At 36.0% G+C, this 17,556-nt stretch overlaps 2 protein-coding genes and 1 long non-coding RNA gene across 3 annotated transcripts; 2 read left to right on the top strand and 1 right to left on the bottom strand.

The window, feature by feature from the left end:
* Positions 1–4,855: 4,855 nt before the first annotated feature.
* Positions 4,856–7,453, bottom strand: LOC116709968 (adenosine receptor A1-like). The gene is made up of 2 exons (XM_032548732.1): positions 6,948–7,453; positions 4,856–6,815 (listed from the first exon to the last, which is right to left on the bottom strand). The coding sequence occupies exons 1-2, from the start codon at positions 7,307–7,309 to the stop codon at positions 6,179–6,181; spliced, it is 999 nt and encodes a 332-aa protein (XP_032404623.1). The 5' UTR covers positions 7,310–7,453; the 3' UTR covers positions 4,856–6,178.
* Positions 7,454–11,188: 3,735 nt separating this feature from the next.
* On the top strand, positions 11,189–13,486 carry LOC116710042 (adenosine receptor A1-like). The gene is made up of 2 exons (XM_032548829.1): positions 11,189–11,826; positions 12,546–13,486. Exons 1-2 carry the CDS (start codon positions 11,474–11,476, stop codon positions 13,180–13,182), a joined length of 990 nt encoding a protein of 329 aa, XP_032404720.1. The 5' UTR covers positions 11,189–11,473; the 3' UTR covers positions 13,183–13,486.
* A 1,943-nt stretch (positions 13,487–15,429) lies between these two features.
* LOC116710948 (uncharacterized) lies at positions 15,430–16,615 on the top strand. The gene is made up of 2 exons (XR_004337142.1): positions 15,430–16,377; positions 16,477–16,615. It is a non-coding gene; the product is annotated as an uncharacterized LOC116710948 (long non-coding RNA).
* The last annotated feature ends 941 nt before the right edge of the window (positions 16,616–17,556 follow it).

The following is a 17,556-nucleotide window of genomic DNA, read 5'->3' as shown; positions in this document are numbered from 1 at the left end:
AACCCATAGATTTTGAATTTAAAGAAATGTATACTTTGTGTTAGTAACAGTCACGACCTTGGTGTAAAATTAACCACACTAACATTAACTGCTGAAGAAAGAGAAACAAACTATTTTTTTGTCTCTACTTCCTTAGTCATGTATTTTGAATAAAAATGAAAAAAATCCATGTGTCTTATTTGTAATACTTCAAATACCGTGTTCAATTTTACTTTGCAAATCTTAAAAGAAAAATTACCACAAAAAAGAGGACAAATAATTTTATTGAATTAGAAGTGGTGTTGTTTGTTAGTTTTTGCTTACGGTACAGAAAACCTCTAGTCTGATGTTTACTGTCAGGCTCCAAGAGAACATAGACAAAAGCATGTCAAATTGAAAATTGAACAAATGCTATTTGATAGGTGATAGTTGTGTTATGAATAGGCATAACTTAAATATAAATCAATAATTTATGTTTCTATTTACAAAAAATAAACTAAAAACAAAAAGACAAACATTTCTTTAATTCAGTATTTACTGCAATAAAGGTCAGTGACATTGACTAATGGGCTTAGCTGTGTTTGGGGACCCAAACGGAATTCTGTTTAGGGTCTCATACAACCTGGGGCCAGTTCTGTCTTTCAGTCTGTATTTATTCTTTAGCCTTCTTTTACAAACTCAGGAGTGGACAAACAACCCATTTGTTCCAGAAAACTCCAGACAGACCATTAGCAGGTCATGTTCTCTAAACCAAAAAGTTAAACTGAGCAACTCTACCAGCCAACAACAGTAGGGGGCGTTGCTCCTTTACGTGTTACTGAAGAGGAGGAGTGTGTGATCACCACATAAAGCTTAAGTATGCGTGTGTGTGCACTGGTGGAGGCAATGTGAAGTTAGCAATAAAACCTGACTTACAGAGAATGTGTAGATTGCTACAGTAACAAACTCCTAACTAACTCCTGAAACTAGAAGCCAGGTTTGGTTCCCCTCTGCTGCAGGACGTGAAGCAAGCAGCAGCTTTGGCCTTTAAAGTTAGCATCTCCTCCGTACTTATTAGTCTGGAGGCTCTAGCAGGAAAAGTTAGTACAAGTAAAAACCAACAAGGAATAATTACATATTAGTTGTGAGAGAAGTGGTAAGCAGTACACATAAAAATAACATTTTTATGTTGTAAATGAGAGCAATAAAGCAATAAATGAGAGTCCTTTTGGTGGAACTGTACTGTATCAGAAAAATCTCTTTTGAGAATCTTTGTTCTTTTATTTTCCTCTCTTTCTTCTGCTTTGTTTTATCACAATCTTTAAACTGTATGTTTTTAATATCCACATGTTTGTTTTTTTATTCCATCTCCTGTATTTTGTGAACAGCGCAAAGCAAAGTAACCACACAGTGTGAGGTTGCTAATACCTTCACAGTTGGGTGAACAATTTCAGTTATCTTGACATAAAGCGTGAGTTTTGTCAAATAAAGAATCAGCACAATACATTGTAAATAAACAAAAATTAGCTAAATTAAATTTAACAGAACTAAAAAAAGATAATGTCTTTTATATTGTGTTAATAAAAATCTGACTCTAACTGTACATATTAGTAGTTAGAGATTAAATACGTTCAAAATAAGCTTCCAAAAGGGGAAGTTTCATAGAGATATATTATTGAATAAAGAATATATCTGGGTGACCACAAAAAGAGATAGCCATCAGATTTTAAAAAGCAGAGTTGTAATAAACAAATTAGGAACCAATCAGAATTATGCTCTGCTGCTTTTATTATTTATATGACACTAAAAAGTACTTTAATTAATCTAAAATAATATGGCCAATATGGCTAGTATGTTGCACAGGTCTAGTTTTTTAAATAAAAATGTATAAGATTTTACTAATATTTATGACACTGGAACCTTGTGAGAAAATTCTTGTGAGAAGATTCTTTGTAAAACTTTGAAGTTATCGTACTGCATTACCATGAACTTTTAAACCTTAACCCTTTTCAAACTATGCCAGGCAAGATTGCTCAGTTTTCTGGTGTGGTTGTATATTGTGGTATTGCAGGGCAGAAGCATGAAGATACACGTTCCTGTTTGCAGATATGCATCAGAACACACAGATGCAAGGCCCCTTCACCCCCCCAAAAAACATAAACTGCATAATCCAGATAATACTCAATATAAAGCTGATTTCACTTCTAATTAAGACTGAAAGCAAACTATCAGCCAGTCTGGATGGTCTACTTACTTTTGATCATTTAAAACAGTTATTACCAGAAAATTATATAAGTACAAGTTAAGATTAACTTGCAATGAAGTGAATCTAGTTTCTGTGAGAGTATGCACTTTCAAGATGAACGGAAACTTAAACTCAAACATTGATAAACAGTGATATGAAACTGCTGGAACTGAAGCCTGCTAGTCTTAATCAAGTGGAAGTGGGTTTCTTTGCAACAAACATGTTTGCGATACACAGAAGTATTGCAGCTGTGAAAATACAAATTCAACTCATGAGAATGAAACAAACATTGTTACAAGTTATTTATTAGGCAAAACTGAGAAGCCAATATTTTGTTTGTATCTTTAACTTGAGCTTAGCATGAGAAAATACAAAAACAGTTACCAAATAACCAAATAAACCTGATCTTGAGGCAAAAAAGTAGGTGCATGCTTGACCCAACCACTGATTTTGTTACCCTTACAATCAATAACTGCAAGCATTTGCAATAACTGGTAAAAATGTCTTTCACATTCCTGCCGTGAACGTTTGGCCCACTTACTTAGTTTATTTCACACCAAAGATTGTCTTAGCTAATGTTAACAATGCCACCTTCAAATACAGCAAATCATCCACACCTTCAAAGAACAAGGCAGCCCCAGAACATCACACTACCACCATCATGTCTAATTGTTAGTATGATGTTCTTTTTTCTGACCCACACAAATGCTGTGCTAGTTTTTCCACCTAAAGTCATGGGACTTTCCAAAAGGCTATTAAATAATAACTTTTCCACTGATTCCAAACCTCTTCCCTGCTGTTGAAACATGAACACTGACATTAAGTGAGGCATTTGAGGGCTGCAGCACTCAAGCTGTTGTCGTTTTTGAAGATCTGTGATCATCGCTGAGTCATTTTGGTATTGCTGTCTGACAGGACACATTCACCATGGTTCTGTTTTCTTTATTTAAAATAATTTCTCTTGTGGTTTCCACACGTTCCAGCAAGCACGTCCAGAGGCCCCGCCCTTTTTATCCTTGATGCCCCTAGTTCCCTTTTTGAGTTTTTTTTAATGATTATTTTCTGAATTTTTTATTTTTAATCTGTATGTCAGAAGGCCTGTTTGTGCCCCTCAGCAATAATATTTAGCTAAATATAATGATTTAGTAAAAACAAACTAGTCTGGCTGCCCTCAGTCTATTAATGACTCTCAGAGCCTCCATGTTGTTCAGACTCCGGGTCCATGGTGAAGAGGAGGAGGAGGAGGGCGGATCTGTGTCCTCTAACTATCAAATTATGGGCAAGAATATTTTTTTCATACACTGGTTTGTGAATAAAAACGTAGGTCTGAGGTTGACATTAGAAAAACTGTTTCTATTTATATTTTCATAATCGTCCTTGCAATAGCGGGACAAAACCCGCCACAGACATGCTTCAGCTCCGGAGAAAACTTCTGACTTTAACTTCATCATTGTGCTAAAAGCCCGGTTCGCTACAGGCAGTCGCTCTGCTTCTCCTTAACGTTTCTATCAGGCGGATTAATCTGGGCTGGAGGTTCGCGGCTGTAAATAGAGAAATCGTCCCAACTCGTCAATATATGACGAGTCGGGAGTGAGAATGTGTTGAAATAGAAGTTATTGCAGAACCTCAAGTGTTAAAGGAAGATTCGGCCCAGAACATTTAGAGTTCACAAAATAAACATCAGAGAAAATATTGTAGCAATAATTAGAACCGCAACATAAAGCCAAACGTGCCACAATTAAATGAATCAAAATGTCCCCAAAGCATCGGGGGACTGACATAGGGGCCACTGGGGGATTCCAGGTCGATTCCAGGTCGATTCCAGAGATGCGCATCGCAGCGGCTGTTCATGCAGGGCCGGCCCAAGGTAGTATGGGACCTTAGACAGAACCCCACCCCACCCCCTCAAACCCGTCCTACTAAGAACCTCAGCATCACTGACATGTTTAATTATCAATAAGGTGAATCTGTGAGAGAGAGACCAGGTTTATTGGCCTAGTTTAAAATCAATCATTGATTATCGGTTATTTGCTGTGATTTATTTGTGAACAAACCAACTCAAACACAAAGTTTACACCATATTGTAGCCATGGTAACACAACAATCCAACTATCAAGATGACTCTTTAAACTTTTACAAAGTAAACTTCCTAATTAAATCCTAAATGTACTATTTATTTTTCTCAGCTGAATGCATTAAATAAAATGTAATAACAATGTCATTCTCTATAAATGATGCTACAGGTTTAGATCTATGGCCTGTGTTGCAATTAAACCATTTCTAGGGGCCCCTGAATGTCTGGAGGGCCCTACCATCAGCTACTGAGTTTTCTTTGCCTTGATATCCCATGTCTTATAATTCTAGATCTAGAATTATAAGACATCAAACTATTATATAGAGTTAACCCCTGTGAGTTTTTTTTTTTTATCTATAAATCAGTCTGCAGCCAGGTTGTTCTAGAGGTTAAATAGATATTATTAAGGCTTAATTAGTAAAATGGCAGCAAATTAGCTTATTTCATAACTTCATAATCTTTGACCTTCTCTCCTCTGGTTTGTTTCCTGTTGGGGAAAATATAGACTATATTTGCTTTGCATTTCCCCGCATGATGGCAATGATATAGTAGGATCCAATTAGATTCTTGATTAATATGGGTTGTTGCTATGTTGTTGTTGTCCGAAGTTTTTGTTCAATGTGCTCCTTTTTTTAATTTGAGCTCCTGCCCCTCCAGGTCTCTGCACATCCCTGCGTTCCAGGGTCACAGGTGTGGCTCTGGTTCTCATCTGTTCTTTGATTTCTTTAGATCAGGTAATAAATAATTCATTTCTGAGAACCCATCTCAACACTTCATGTGTTCAGACGTGTTCTCTTTCAGTAGTTTTATGGTTCTGCAGGAATCAGACTTGGATGTGATTTATAAAATTTGACTCAGCAACAGAACACTTACTTTTTTATATATGACCAGGTTTGTGGATATCTTTGTTCAGACAACATACATTACCCTTGTTATATTTGGCTGATGCACAACATTGCTTAATGAACTGGAACAAAAAAAAAGAAGAAATATGCAAAGGGCAAGTAACTTTTCTCAGTTCTGTTGCTATGAAATTGTCATTTGTGTGGCTTCACATATTGTAATTTCACAGAGTGGTGAAAAATAATCAAACTGAGATTCTGATTTGATCTAATCACTTGAGATTAGGTCCAAATTTGAACGATCCATTTACTTTCTGTCCCATAAAAACGTATTGTTATGCTGTGAATCTTATATCACTTACAACATAATTTCTGAAGACCAAATAAGACCTTTACAATTATCAGTCGTAAATAAAACACAGGTTTTACAAATCATGAAATGCGTTCTAAAAGATCTGTTTAGAAATAATGCAGTTCCGGATTGTGCAGTGCATTTCTTTTTGAACAATAAAAGGGAAGCTTAATGAGATGCAAACCTTAACATTGCAGCATTGCACTTCAGCATTTACCATAATATTTGATGACAGTGCTTCAAAAGACAAAAAAAAAACCATGTTTGTTAAGCAGGTTTCACTTGCTTTGGCAGCATTTTTTCCTATTGTGTACCAAATTCTGCACCTTCAGTCCTAATCCATTCAGAGGAATGCATAAACTCTCTACGATGTTGCATTGCAAAACCGACATTCTTTAGACAAGAAAAATGCTTTCATTTCACATCACAGCCCAACACAAATAGATAAGCACATTAATAGATATCTGAAGAAATTCAAGAAGAGAAGATACCTTTACATGAAGATACCATAGACATACCAATATTGTCACGATTAAGAAGTATTTATATACACAGCAATACAGTCCATAAATTAATGTCATTAGCATCAATAAAAACATATTCATATATGCATAATTGCTATTCCTATTTACGCCATCATTATCAGCATTAATAAAAATCTTGGATTAGAATAAAAAAGGCTTCAACATTTTCACAGATAAACTTCTTTAGCTTTGATTGGTCTCACTCATATTGTTGCAGCTGAGCATAACATCAGACTTGCTGCTCTGAGATCCTTGACTTTCTGCTTCACAATAAGTATATCGTTTCCAGATGTGTATGTATGCTCTCTTTATCTTTTTTATTTTAAATGCATACACGACAGGGTTTACTGCGGAATTAGCATGAGAAAGAGAGATGCCGATATGAAAAGCTATTTTATTTGCATGGTTTGTGAATAAAGAGATGCAGTTCATAATGTGAAGTGGAAGCCAGGACAGCGCAAACAGAGCCAAGACAAGAGCAAGAGATGATGCCAGCTGTTTCTCTTTTGTTAGGTAGTTCTTTGACTGGTTTTGGGCACCGTTGCCTGGTTTCTCTCTGAGATTTTCTCGAATGTAGCAGAAAACATAGGCGTACAATACAGTCATCACCAGCAGTGGTGTTAAGGTGCAGAGAAAAAAGTTAAAGTAGACCAGATAATTCAAGGTGATCACATTCATAAACATGCATTTATCAGAGGAATTAAACGTATTCAGTCCTTCATTCCAGCCAAACATTGGAGTAAAACTCAGTGGTACTGCAAAAAACCAGCATGCAGCAGCCACAGAATATGAATACCTCCAGGTGACAGTCCTTTTGTACCTGTAAAGAATAGCATTGGTAAGAAAAGCTTTAATTAAAATTCTTATTGAAATGATGAGCTGTAGAATATAGCATTTTGGCATGCCTTGAGATCACATCTGCACATTTTATAATCCCTGAAAACTTTCTTACCAGAAAGGGCGAGAGAGTCGAAGATAACGATCAATAGCAATGGCCGTCAAACAGAGAACCGAAACTAGGGTTAGCAGGATCACCACACAGCTGATGAAAAGACAAGTGTGAAATGAAGTTTTCACTCGGCCATCCACCAGCACAGACAACGGTATGGCCACAGCTCCAACAAGAAAGTCAGCCACAGCCAGAGACACAATGAAGCAGTAGGTGGGTTGCTGGATGCTTTTTGTTTTCCACAGAGCCAAAACAACCATTGCATTCCCAAGACAGCAGCATACTGCAATGAGAACTTCCACCAAAGTGTAAATCGTTTCTTCAATATCAGTATCCGTGGTGCTCTTTGAGTCTGATTGATTCATGTTGCAAGTTGATGGAGTGAGGTTCTAATGCCGAGCCTGACTAAGAGTTAGATCATAGTCTTCCACTTATCATTCATCTCACTCTTGCGAAGCTTTTAGAGGAAGTCCTTAGCTGCAGCAGCTTCTTCTATTTTTTGTTTTTAGCCTGTCTTGCAACCACTGCTTAAAAGTTTGTTTGCACAATAAAACTTTTACATTAGTATTATAAAAAATATAATCATATTAGCTAATATTACTAATGAATCATGTAATATTAGTTACAAACTAATTAACTGACTTTACTATCTACAGTGACTTGTGAGACGGTGTGTGCAAACCAGCACTGTAGTGGTTTTAAAGCCACACATTTATAATCTCACCATACATATTTCCCTTTCATATTTCATACAGCTGAAGCCATATCAAACTTGCTTCTGCATGGTATTTGTTTATTTTACCCTACTTTTAATTTCTTTTTTATTATTGTCCTTGAAAAATGCATTTTGTTCCTGCACTGTCTGTCTGTAAAGAATTAGCCTAGAATATAAACATTTAAAATGAGAAAAATGAAACAAACTACTGTATGTACAGATCCATTAAATAAGTTAGATTATTATTGAAACTCAGATTAGTAAGTGAAACATGTTTTCAATTAAATGCACACTGATAATTCCAATTCTTTCTTCCTGTTTTGTTTTTATTATTGTCTGCTACAGCAAGTGTAAACACAAGATTTAACATTAGATGGCATCCGCTCATACAAAACCTCTTAAAAGTATGTTTAATAACTGCTTGGAGGCGATTCATTTCAAATGGTACTTCTGATAAGAAACATGTCTCATTTAATATGATTGTATATACACATGAATGCCATAGTCAGCTACAGTATTATCTTTCATTTGAACTTTCTGAGCCATAACCACATTGCCAACTCACATTATCTGTCACCACATATGCAAAACTCATCTGTTTTTAGTTCATCTGTCCGTCTCTCACTTCTTCCTGTGAACGTCATTACTTGTTCTCTAGAGTCTCCCACCAAAAACACATGGTGCAATTCCTGTTTCTTTATCTCAGAGCCATGGTCTCAGACATCACACTCAGCTGCAAAACCAGAAGCTTTGACCATGAGTTTCTCAGAATTGTTCCCATTTTGTTGCCACAGACCTTAATACATTTTAAAAGAATTTTACGGCAGCCCAACAGAAATTGCCACAAAGTTTGGAAGTTGAGAAAAGTAAATTCACATGGTTTTTGATTTTGTTTTTAAACTAAAAAAATAAAAATCTAAAAGGTTACCACTGCTTTAGAGATTAATCTCCAATTCTTTGATAATCCTAAAACTATATATATTTTCAATCAACTGCCTCCATAAGTGGCCCTATAGTAAACAGTTATTTAACCTCAGTTTGCTATTAGCAAAATGTTCTATGACGGCCTCAGAGGTTTGCTAGAGAGTATTAGTGAACAAGTATTGTAAAACCTAAGCATGGTGGATGCCCTACCTTAAACAATTTTGCAAAGAACAATAGGCCTTAATGTATGCTTTTTTATGTGGAAATCTGACAGAGACACAGCAAAAGATAAGCAGCAGATATTTACATTGAAAGGTGATTGAAAGTATCAATTCTTAAAAATAATTTTTCCCTCGGATTTACAATTCTGTTTTACCTTGTGTTTGTGTTTGCCCACCACCTAAAATCATAGAATAGAATAGAATAGAAATATACTTTATTGTCCGATAATTGGGACACTTCTGTGCAGAACATTCCACTTTGTGGTTCTATCAAGACAAATATGTAGAAAAGTTCAAGGGGTATAGACTTTTGCAAAGCATTGTACCTCCTGAGCATTATCTAACATTCGAGAGAGAGATGGGCTGTGATTTATTTAATCTTCTCCTCTCTGCTCTTTAATACCTTTCATTAATTTTATTCATGTAAACACTTGAATCAGTCAGCTCAAGTGTTTAGATTCACATACTGATTATGACTAATACAGACAGCAATGTGTCAAGTTGCAATAAATGCATCACTAGGTTGCTTGGAAAGAATTCTAAAAATAACTTTGCTAATTAAAACCGGTAATAGAGGCTTCATTGTCATGTTGTTGATCTTGCCCAGGCACAAGAGGATGCCTGCAAGCCAATAATAACATCAATTACTGTGGCTTCTAGATAATAGCGCATGTTAGCCCAACTCAACACACTGATGTGATTATTGGTTGTGATTATTGGTAATGGTTAAGGTATTTGTAAAGGTTTTTAGTGTTTTAATCAAATTTCTCAGTGTCAGTTATCACTATGAATTTTTCTCTGAAATGATTTCTTAAGGTAACATAAGATGTTAAGTTATAACTGTGCTGCATGTTGCTTCTATTTACATAACAGTCATCAACCAAAGAATTAGGAGTAGATGTTTATGGAGGACTGCACTATCATCATGAAATGCATTGACATGTGTTCTTTTGACAGAGTTTACTGTAGCCCAACGTGACACCAAGCATAGACATACTGTATTTACATAACATTGAACAGAAGTGAAGTTAGCTTTCAATTATAGCTTCCAATTCGGGAAACAGAAAAACAGGATATCCCATCTCCTTCTTCACTACCTTGGGCATCTTTAATTTGCTCTGGTTTAAGTCATTAGACTCTTCAAACATGTACTGATTTACACTAAATGTAGAATACCTAAAACCTTGTTTGTGATTTTGAAACCTTTATCTGATTTGTGAGAGTTCAGGAAAGAACCATGTTAGTGACCTCTGGATATCTCAGCATTTTACAGAGTTTGCTGTTTGCTGTGCTGTCCTCGCCCTGAGATTTCGAGTTTTCAGCAGCTAGACAGCCAGACAACAACGCTCCAATAACCAAACTTCTTTCTTTTTTACTTGCTTATTGAAGAGTGGCCTCTGACCACTGCCATCACTTTGGCCATCGTAAACTGAAACATACAAGACTGAGTATTAGCCAACGAACATTGCAAATTAGCCATTCTTGCTGCTAGCTAAAAAAGAAAAACATTTTCCTAAATGACTCCAGCGTACAATTATTTACACCACAGTTATATAAAACAAAGAGACAATTAACCAATACTTACGAACAAATCTTGTCTGAAACACAACGTATAAGGATAATAATCAGCTTAATCCATGAACTGTTCGGTGTTGCGTTCCACCATCTTGGATCTATATTCTTTTTTTAGCGTCACCAAAACATAACAAAATATCCACCAGGGGGCGTTCTAGTGCGGTTTTCAACCTTGCTGGTCCAGCTTAACTTACAAAAGGCAGCACAATGAGCATTATTAAATTCTCCAACATTAGTGGAAATTCTTAATTAATAGAAGCATAGGCTTCCACTTCCAATATCCCCATGGAGATAAAGAGAGAGGAATGGAGAGAAAAAGAAAATGGAGAAAGAAAGAGGGCAACACTCTTCTCAAAGCCCTTTATAATAGTTTTTAACTGATCAAATTAAAATGTATGGTCTTTACTGCTCAACATTTACAAATAACCACACATTCCTAACAAATTATATAAAAGCATCCCTGAGAAAGTGTCAATGAAAACACAAAAACAGTTTTCTGAGAAAGTTACATCCTAAAAACAGTAGTTATAAAACGTTCACATTGGAGACCAAACCACTTTCACAGACTACATTGAAGTCTATTGATGAAGTTGATGATGATACAACATTAACTTTATTATAAGACCAAATCAATGCTAATGCTTGCCCATCCTCACAGCCTAACTGTATCCTTCCAGTTATTATGTAGCTTGTTTCCACAGAAAAATGTAATGTTCACATACACAGGGTACACGCCTACCCACTTAATGCAAGCAAAACTAATGCTGCAGAGTACTGCAGAAAACAAAGTCCCTCCCCTCGTTTATACAGAGTAGTCAGTGAATAGGAGGGAGTGAGAGAGTAGGGAAGAGTGGTGATGTGCCAGTTCTGGGTTCGTTACAGAGATTTCGAATTTGATGCAGAAGATTGAACAGTCAGTGTGCCTTCATGGGCTCTAAATGTGGCAAGACTAAAGTTACATCTGTCTCAGCTGAACTACATGTTTACTGGAAGATGTTTTTGCTGAAGGAGAACACAAAAAGGAGAAAAGGAACTAATTCACATTTTATTACAATCTGAGCAAAGATAAGTTAGATACTGAACGATAAAAAAAGATGTCCTCTCCAGGTGTCAAGCCAAGGGAGCATGTGGATGTGGCGTACATCTCCATTGAGATAGCCATTTCTGTGGCCTCTGTCCTAGGGAATGTATTAATTGTGCTTGTGGTGTATGTGAACCAGGCTCTCCGTGACACCACCTTTAGCTTTATTGCATCTCTGGCTGTGGCTGACATCGCTGTTGGAAGTTTGGTTATCCCTCTGGCCATTGTCATCAGTCTGGGATTCAGGACGCAGTTCTACACCTGCCTCATCCTCTCCAGCCTGGTGCTGATCATAACTCAGAGCTCCATTCTGTCCCTCCTGGCCATAGCTGTCGACCGATATCTGCGCATAAAGATTCCCACAAGGTAAGAAAAAGTTTTAATTCCACACATCTACATTTCAAACATACATGTTTTTTGTTTTTCCCCTGCATTTCAAATTAAGATTGAACACAATTAAAAAGAGAGTGATAGCATAGATTACTCATGTTGTGATGTAAGAGACCAAAACTGCTTTTAAAATGAATAATTGAATATCATTAATGGAACAAAACAGGAAATGAATAAAATCTTTTTTTCTACTCTAGAGTAGTTTTCTAAACTTTTACTTTTACCACTTGATTTGAAATGTCTTTTAAATTAAAACAAGTAAATATTTTTTTTTCCTCTACTGTCACTGAACTTTTTCAAACATTCCTCATTTACAAAGATATAAGTTTCTTTTTTTGTTAAAGAGAGACAGAGAGGAATACTCACTGAGTGTGCAAATCCTACATACAGTCGAGTCTAGTCACATCAGTGCCAAATTTTATACAAACCAGAGGGCTGGACATTGAACCTTTTAAGTAAATTAAAATATTGTCTGCCTAAATTATTGACAAAGGCAGTTTGTTTAGGTAGCTGGCACGTGTCCACACTAACGTTTCCCTATCAGCTAAATCCTGAAGTCAAAGCCTGACACTTAAAAATATGCTTCTGAGAAATAACAGGATGGCCTTGGTTCAAGAAATGCCATTAAAGTTGTCTGCTAGTGCATTTAGCTTATTGGAGAAAACTCTCATTTGTCTTCTGATTGTGCTGCCCAGGTACGGCGACATAGTGACCCAGGGGAGGGCGTACATGGCAGTTTGTATGTGTTGGATCCTCGCCATCCTCAGTGGATTGGTTCCATTGGTTGGCTGGAACAACCTGCACCACGGGAACTTCAGTAACTCCAAAGAGATAGTTTGTGAGTTTAAAACTGTTATTCGGATGGACTACATGGTGTACTTTAATTTCTTCGTCTGTGTGGTGGTGCCACTGGTCTTGATGATCATTCTGTATGGGGAGATCTTCAGAGTGATCCGGCAGCAGCTCAACCGCCGTGCTGAGGCCACTAGTGATGGAGAAAAGTACTACCGAAAGGAGCTGAGGCTGGCCAAGTCACTGGTCTTGGTGGTTGTTCTTTTCATAATGTGCTGGATGCCAATACATATCATAAATTGCATCGACTTCTTTTGCTCAGACTATGACATACCCAAGTTTGCTGTGTATATAGGAATTTTTATGTCTCATGTAAACTCAGCACTCAACCCGATGGTTTATGCATTCAGAATGAAACGGTTCCGTCTTACTCTGATCCAAATAATTCGCCGCAGCATATTATGTAACCCAATGGTGCCCACCCGATGCCCTACTAGCGCAATAGAAGGGAGTGAAAATATGGGTGTGAGCCTATATTGAAGAACTTTATTTGGTAACATTTTGTTTGACGGATTGTGAATAAGACTGTATTGACACCGTCATAAACATGACATAACACCTGTTATGAACATGAGTAAGTCTTCATGAATATTTATGACTGTTGTCATAAAGTGTCATTTGGTAAATCATGACACTTTTAATACAAAGTTGACATTATTCAAACTGTCTTCATTTTGATAACTTGACATTAAGTAAAAAATCATGATCTGACATAAATTTGTTATAAAAGTATTACTGATTAAACTTTAGCTTTAATAACATGAAGCTACATATTTTTAAAGTTTAATCAGTAATACTTTTATAACAAATTTATGTCAGATCATGAATATCTTGGTTAATGTCAAGTTGTCATAACAAAGACATTTTGAAAAATGTCAACTTTGTTTTAAAAGTGTCATGATTTACCAAATGACACTTTATGACAACAGTCATAAATATTCATGAAGACTTACTCATGTTCATGACAGGTGTTATGTCATGTTTATGACTGTGTCATGACAGTCTTATTCACAACCCGTCAAATAAAGTGTTACCCTTTATTTTATAATGCGTAGTCCCAGGGGACTAAAAATGCTATAAATATTCAAAAATGAAAAAAGTGTGACTGATCTTGTTTCTTTAACATATAAATCTTTTTCTTTGTGATTTCAGTATACATGGTCTTGGGAACTGTTAAACACTATTTGAGTTTTACTTAGATATGGAGGCAACTGTTGATTTAAAAAACATTTTACATTAAATGTAAAAAATGTGTGTTAAATTCCATCCATCCATTGCTCACCCCACTTATCTTTGCAAGTGGCATGAGGGTGATGGTTGGGGTGGGGGATGATCTCCAGTATTCATAAGGCAAAAGGCAAGGTACAGCTTGAACAGGGCACCACTCCATCACAAAGACATACATTAAAAATCAACCTTGCACACGCACACACACCCACACACACACACACACACACACATCTGAGGACAACTTAGAGTCCAGTTAAAATGACAGTTATGACTTTGGAGTATGGGAGTAACCGAAAAGAATCTACACATGGGAGAATGTGCAAACTCCAGATCCCTAGCCACATTTCTTTGCCCAGGCAGCCATGTATTAAATCTGTTTTGTAAAAGACAATTCACAAGAAAATAAGGCTGCAATATATAATACCACAAGTCTACAAGGATATCAGAAAGCTTTTGTGCATCAGGAAAACATCTTATAAATAGTGCATATGAACGGGAAATATACAGATTTTATTGTTTGCTCCACAAAAGCCATATAGAGAGACTTCTGTGTTAAAAAGCATCCTCCTATTATCAAATGTACATCCCATTTTCAGACTAATGCCTTTTTCCTTATAATGTGATTGCTATGATATAACTGTGCTTCAGATTTAAAATTGCATTTTTGTTCTGGGTGTGTTAGTTCTAATTACAGTTATTTATGGAAACCTATGTTATATTCATTTATTGCCTTTTCGCTTCTTAATTTAAAGTTAAAATGTTGGATAGACTCCTCATAATATTTCTATTTAGGTTGCCCTGATATAACTGAAAAATGTGATGAGATGCTGCTTGAACAAGTCGACTGTGGTAACCAAATTGTCAGACAATATGCACAAATACTATTGCAATAGATTAAAAAACAGTCAGTTTAGGACTACTTGCTCCCAAACATTGAAGTTAGCACCCCTCTATGTGGAAGAACAAGTTGGGGATTTTTTTTTTTTCAAAAAATCAATAGCATATGTTTGCCAAAGTTGTAAAAAGAATAAATGGGTGTTGACAAAGGGCACTGTTATTATAAGTTAAGTGCACAAAAGGGCAACAGACCCATGGTTGGCCGGGGATGTTATGGACAAATTTAACATAAATATTTTAGCAGACATTAAGTATTCACATGTCAACTGCATTTTCCTTCCACAGACTTGCCTGTCTTATGAATATTGGCAGGATATCCCTCATTGTCTTTTTTCATATTAACCAATACTAAATGTGTCTATGTGTTTGCTAAATGACCAAAACTATTGAAACAATCATAACCCTGTGAATCATTTACTTTCATTTCAAGCAATAATGGGTGTAATAAAAATGTTCTTTCCAAATTCCTCAATATTTTCTTTGCTTTCATTTGAGTCAAGATTGTCTTTGTTTTCATGGTGTCTTCGTGTCAGTGTTGATCTATTAACATTTCAACCGGCTAATGTGAGTTGAAATGTTCCACAAGACTCTTCCACTCTAGCTTTATTGGTCACAATTTAAAAAGTTTGGAACTGGGTCAAAACTTCAGAACTGACCAAAAGAAGATTTTATTGTCAAGAAAAAAAAAAGAAGATATTAAAGGCTAATATTTTGTCATTAGAGGTTAAGTGTGGTTGTTATTCTGTTTAGCCTGTTTTTATTATTATATCACTGTTCAATATGCATAGGAATTAAATTACCCTGCTAAGACTGCAAAATAACAGGCTGCTTTCCATGGAACAGAACTATGACAAAGACAAGCAATTTAGTCTTTACCACAGAATGCAGGGCTCGGTTCAGCTAATTCAGCTTCTCTGGGCCATATATTAAAAGATGTTGCAGAGAGGTGAAAAGCATTGGACCATCTGAATCAATTATCCAAAGAACATTAAGCTGATTTATTCCAACTCTAAACCGAAAGCTTCTGCAGTAGGTCTGCTTTGTCATCAGTTTGACTCCTGCCTAGTTTCCACAGCAGTGTTCTGAAATAAAATATGTGAATTTCTTGCAAAATTTCATGCAATTTTCAGATTCTGTGTGTGGTAAATACTAACATTTACAGTAATAAAAAGAATTCTGCTCTACAACAATATTTACTTTTTTGAAGTGTTATGGAAGAAAATGTTAAAACTCTGCCTCTCTGTTTCTGTCTGTCTCTTAGTCATGAACTCATTAATACGTATATTACCATCTGTCGGCCTCCCCTCCTTGCTGAGGGATTTCAAACTGCTGAGCATGGTTAAATCCTTAGCCCTTGTCTTAGTGACAGAGATACCACACAACCAAGTTGGCATTACTGGCTCCATGACCTGTTTCTCTTTTCTATGGCCTAACAAATGCTTAAGAAACAGAAGCATGGTCTAAAAGAGAAGCAAAGAAGATAAATGTCTCAATTTCTGATGTACTTCTTCAATATTTCTCAAATCTAAAATATAAATCTTCTTCAAGGTAGGACGCCTCATACTTATAAGACTAAAGTTTTTGATGTTTTTTTTCTCCAGTTTTGAATAGAAACACTGGCATCTTGTTTTCCTTTATGTCCTCAAGCTTCTGAAAGCAGTTTACATTTGGAACTGTAAAATGGCAAATACTGATGAAACGAACGGCAGCCAGGATCCAGAGGCTCCGGAGGAAGACCTGGATGATGAACAGCAAGCTTTGCTGCATTTCAGTAAATATGGAGAAAGTCGGCGTGCTCAACCATATGAGCAATGGACCTTCAGAGAAAAGGCAAACTATTATATGGATCGTATCTTCCTAGTCTTTTTAATCATCTTTGTGATGATTTTGCTAATCGAATGTTTGTATAAAATTTGGTATGTGTCAAATGGGAAGAAGATAGCAGAGTTTGTGTCAGACTCTGTTGTGTTTCTGATCAACTGGCTCTTCACTCAGGAGAGACAAGAGGAGCTGGTTGAATTGTAGGATGTGAAAAAAGGTGTTCACACCATTCCTTTTAAACTTTTTGTATTTCATGTGATATTTATGTAACAGTGAAAACTGTTACATAAACAGTTTCTACAGGAACTACACTGCAGTCTAGCTCCTGTAGACTGTAGTTCGTCTACAGGAACTACAGCTACATAATAAAACAAATATTTTGCAACTTTGTGTATGGCTTTAACTGACTTGTGTGCACTGGCATCTCTCTGCATTGTCAAAACAATCTGATATCAGCAAATTGCTAAAAAATATGAAGTAATGCTTGAAAATAGGATTTAACTGGAAATTTAATAAATTAGGTTATGCAGAAATCCAATATTTAAAATGAACAGGTCTTAGTTGATAAAATGAATGCCCTGTAAAAGACTGGTTCTGCAGTTGCACTAGAAAAATGAGAACAAGTTGCTATTTTCTGTTTTAGTTTTTATTTTAATTTGTATGGAATTTTATGAAAAAAATGAAACGGTTGAATATATTTGCGAGGTTACTATGATTTTACATATTTAATCCTAAATTAAATAAAAAATAAAAAATAAAGTTAAAACAAATCTGTAATCAGAATAGATTTTTTATTTGAACAACAAAAAATACCCCCAAAACTTTATATGTTGTAAAGAAAGAAGGGAGCAGAGCTTAGTAGGTTTTGACGTAATTTGTCTGGCGTACAAACCAGCCAATGAGAAC

The sequence above is a fragment of the Xiphophorus hellerii genome, chromosome 20, assembly GCF_003331165.1.
Source record: "Xiphophorus hellerii strain 12219 chromosome 20, Xiphophorus_hellerii-4.1, whole genome shotgun sequence".
In the NCBI taxonomy this organism is placed as follows: Eukaryota; Metazoa; Chordata; class Actinopteri; order Cyprinodontiformes; family Poeciliidae; genus Xiphophorus; species Xiphophorus hellerii.
The sequence above is the reverse complement of the archived record's forward strand: the minus strand, read 5'-3'. Positions and strand labels throughout refer to the sequence as shown.

What these genes read in the sequence shown, in the direction of transcription:
- LOC116709968 (XM_032548732.1), bottom strand. Translation starts at nt 7,309, where the DNA reads ATGAATCAATCAGACTCAAAGAGCACCACGGATACTGATATTGAAGAA. An exon ending in CGACTCTCTCGCCCTTTCTG is followed by an intron (nt 6,816 to 6,947) that starts GTAAGAAAGTTT and finishes TATTCTTTACAG; the next exon opens with GTACAAAAGGACTGTCACCT.
- LOC116710042 (XM_032548829.1), top strand. Translation starts at nt 11,474, where the DNA reads ATGTCCTCTCCAGGTGTCAAGCCAAGGGAGCATGTGGATGTGGCGTAC. An exon ending in CGCATAAAGATTCCCACAAG is followed by an intron (nt 11,827 to 12,545) that starts GTAAGAAAAAGT and finishes TGTGCTGCCCAG; the next exon opens with GTACGGCGACATAGTGACCC.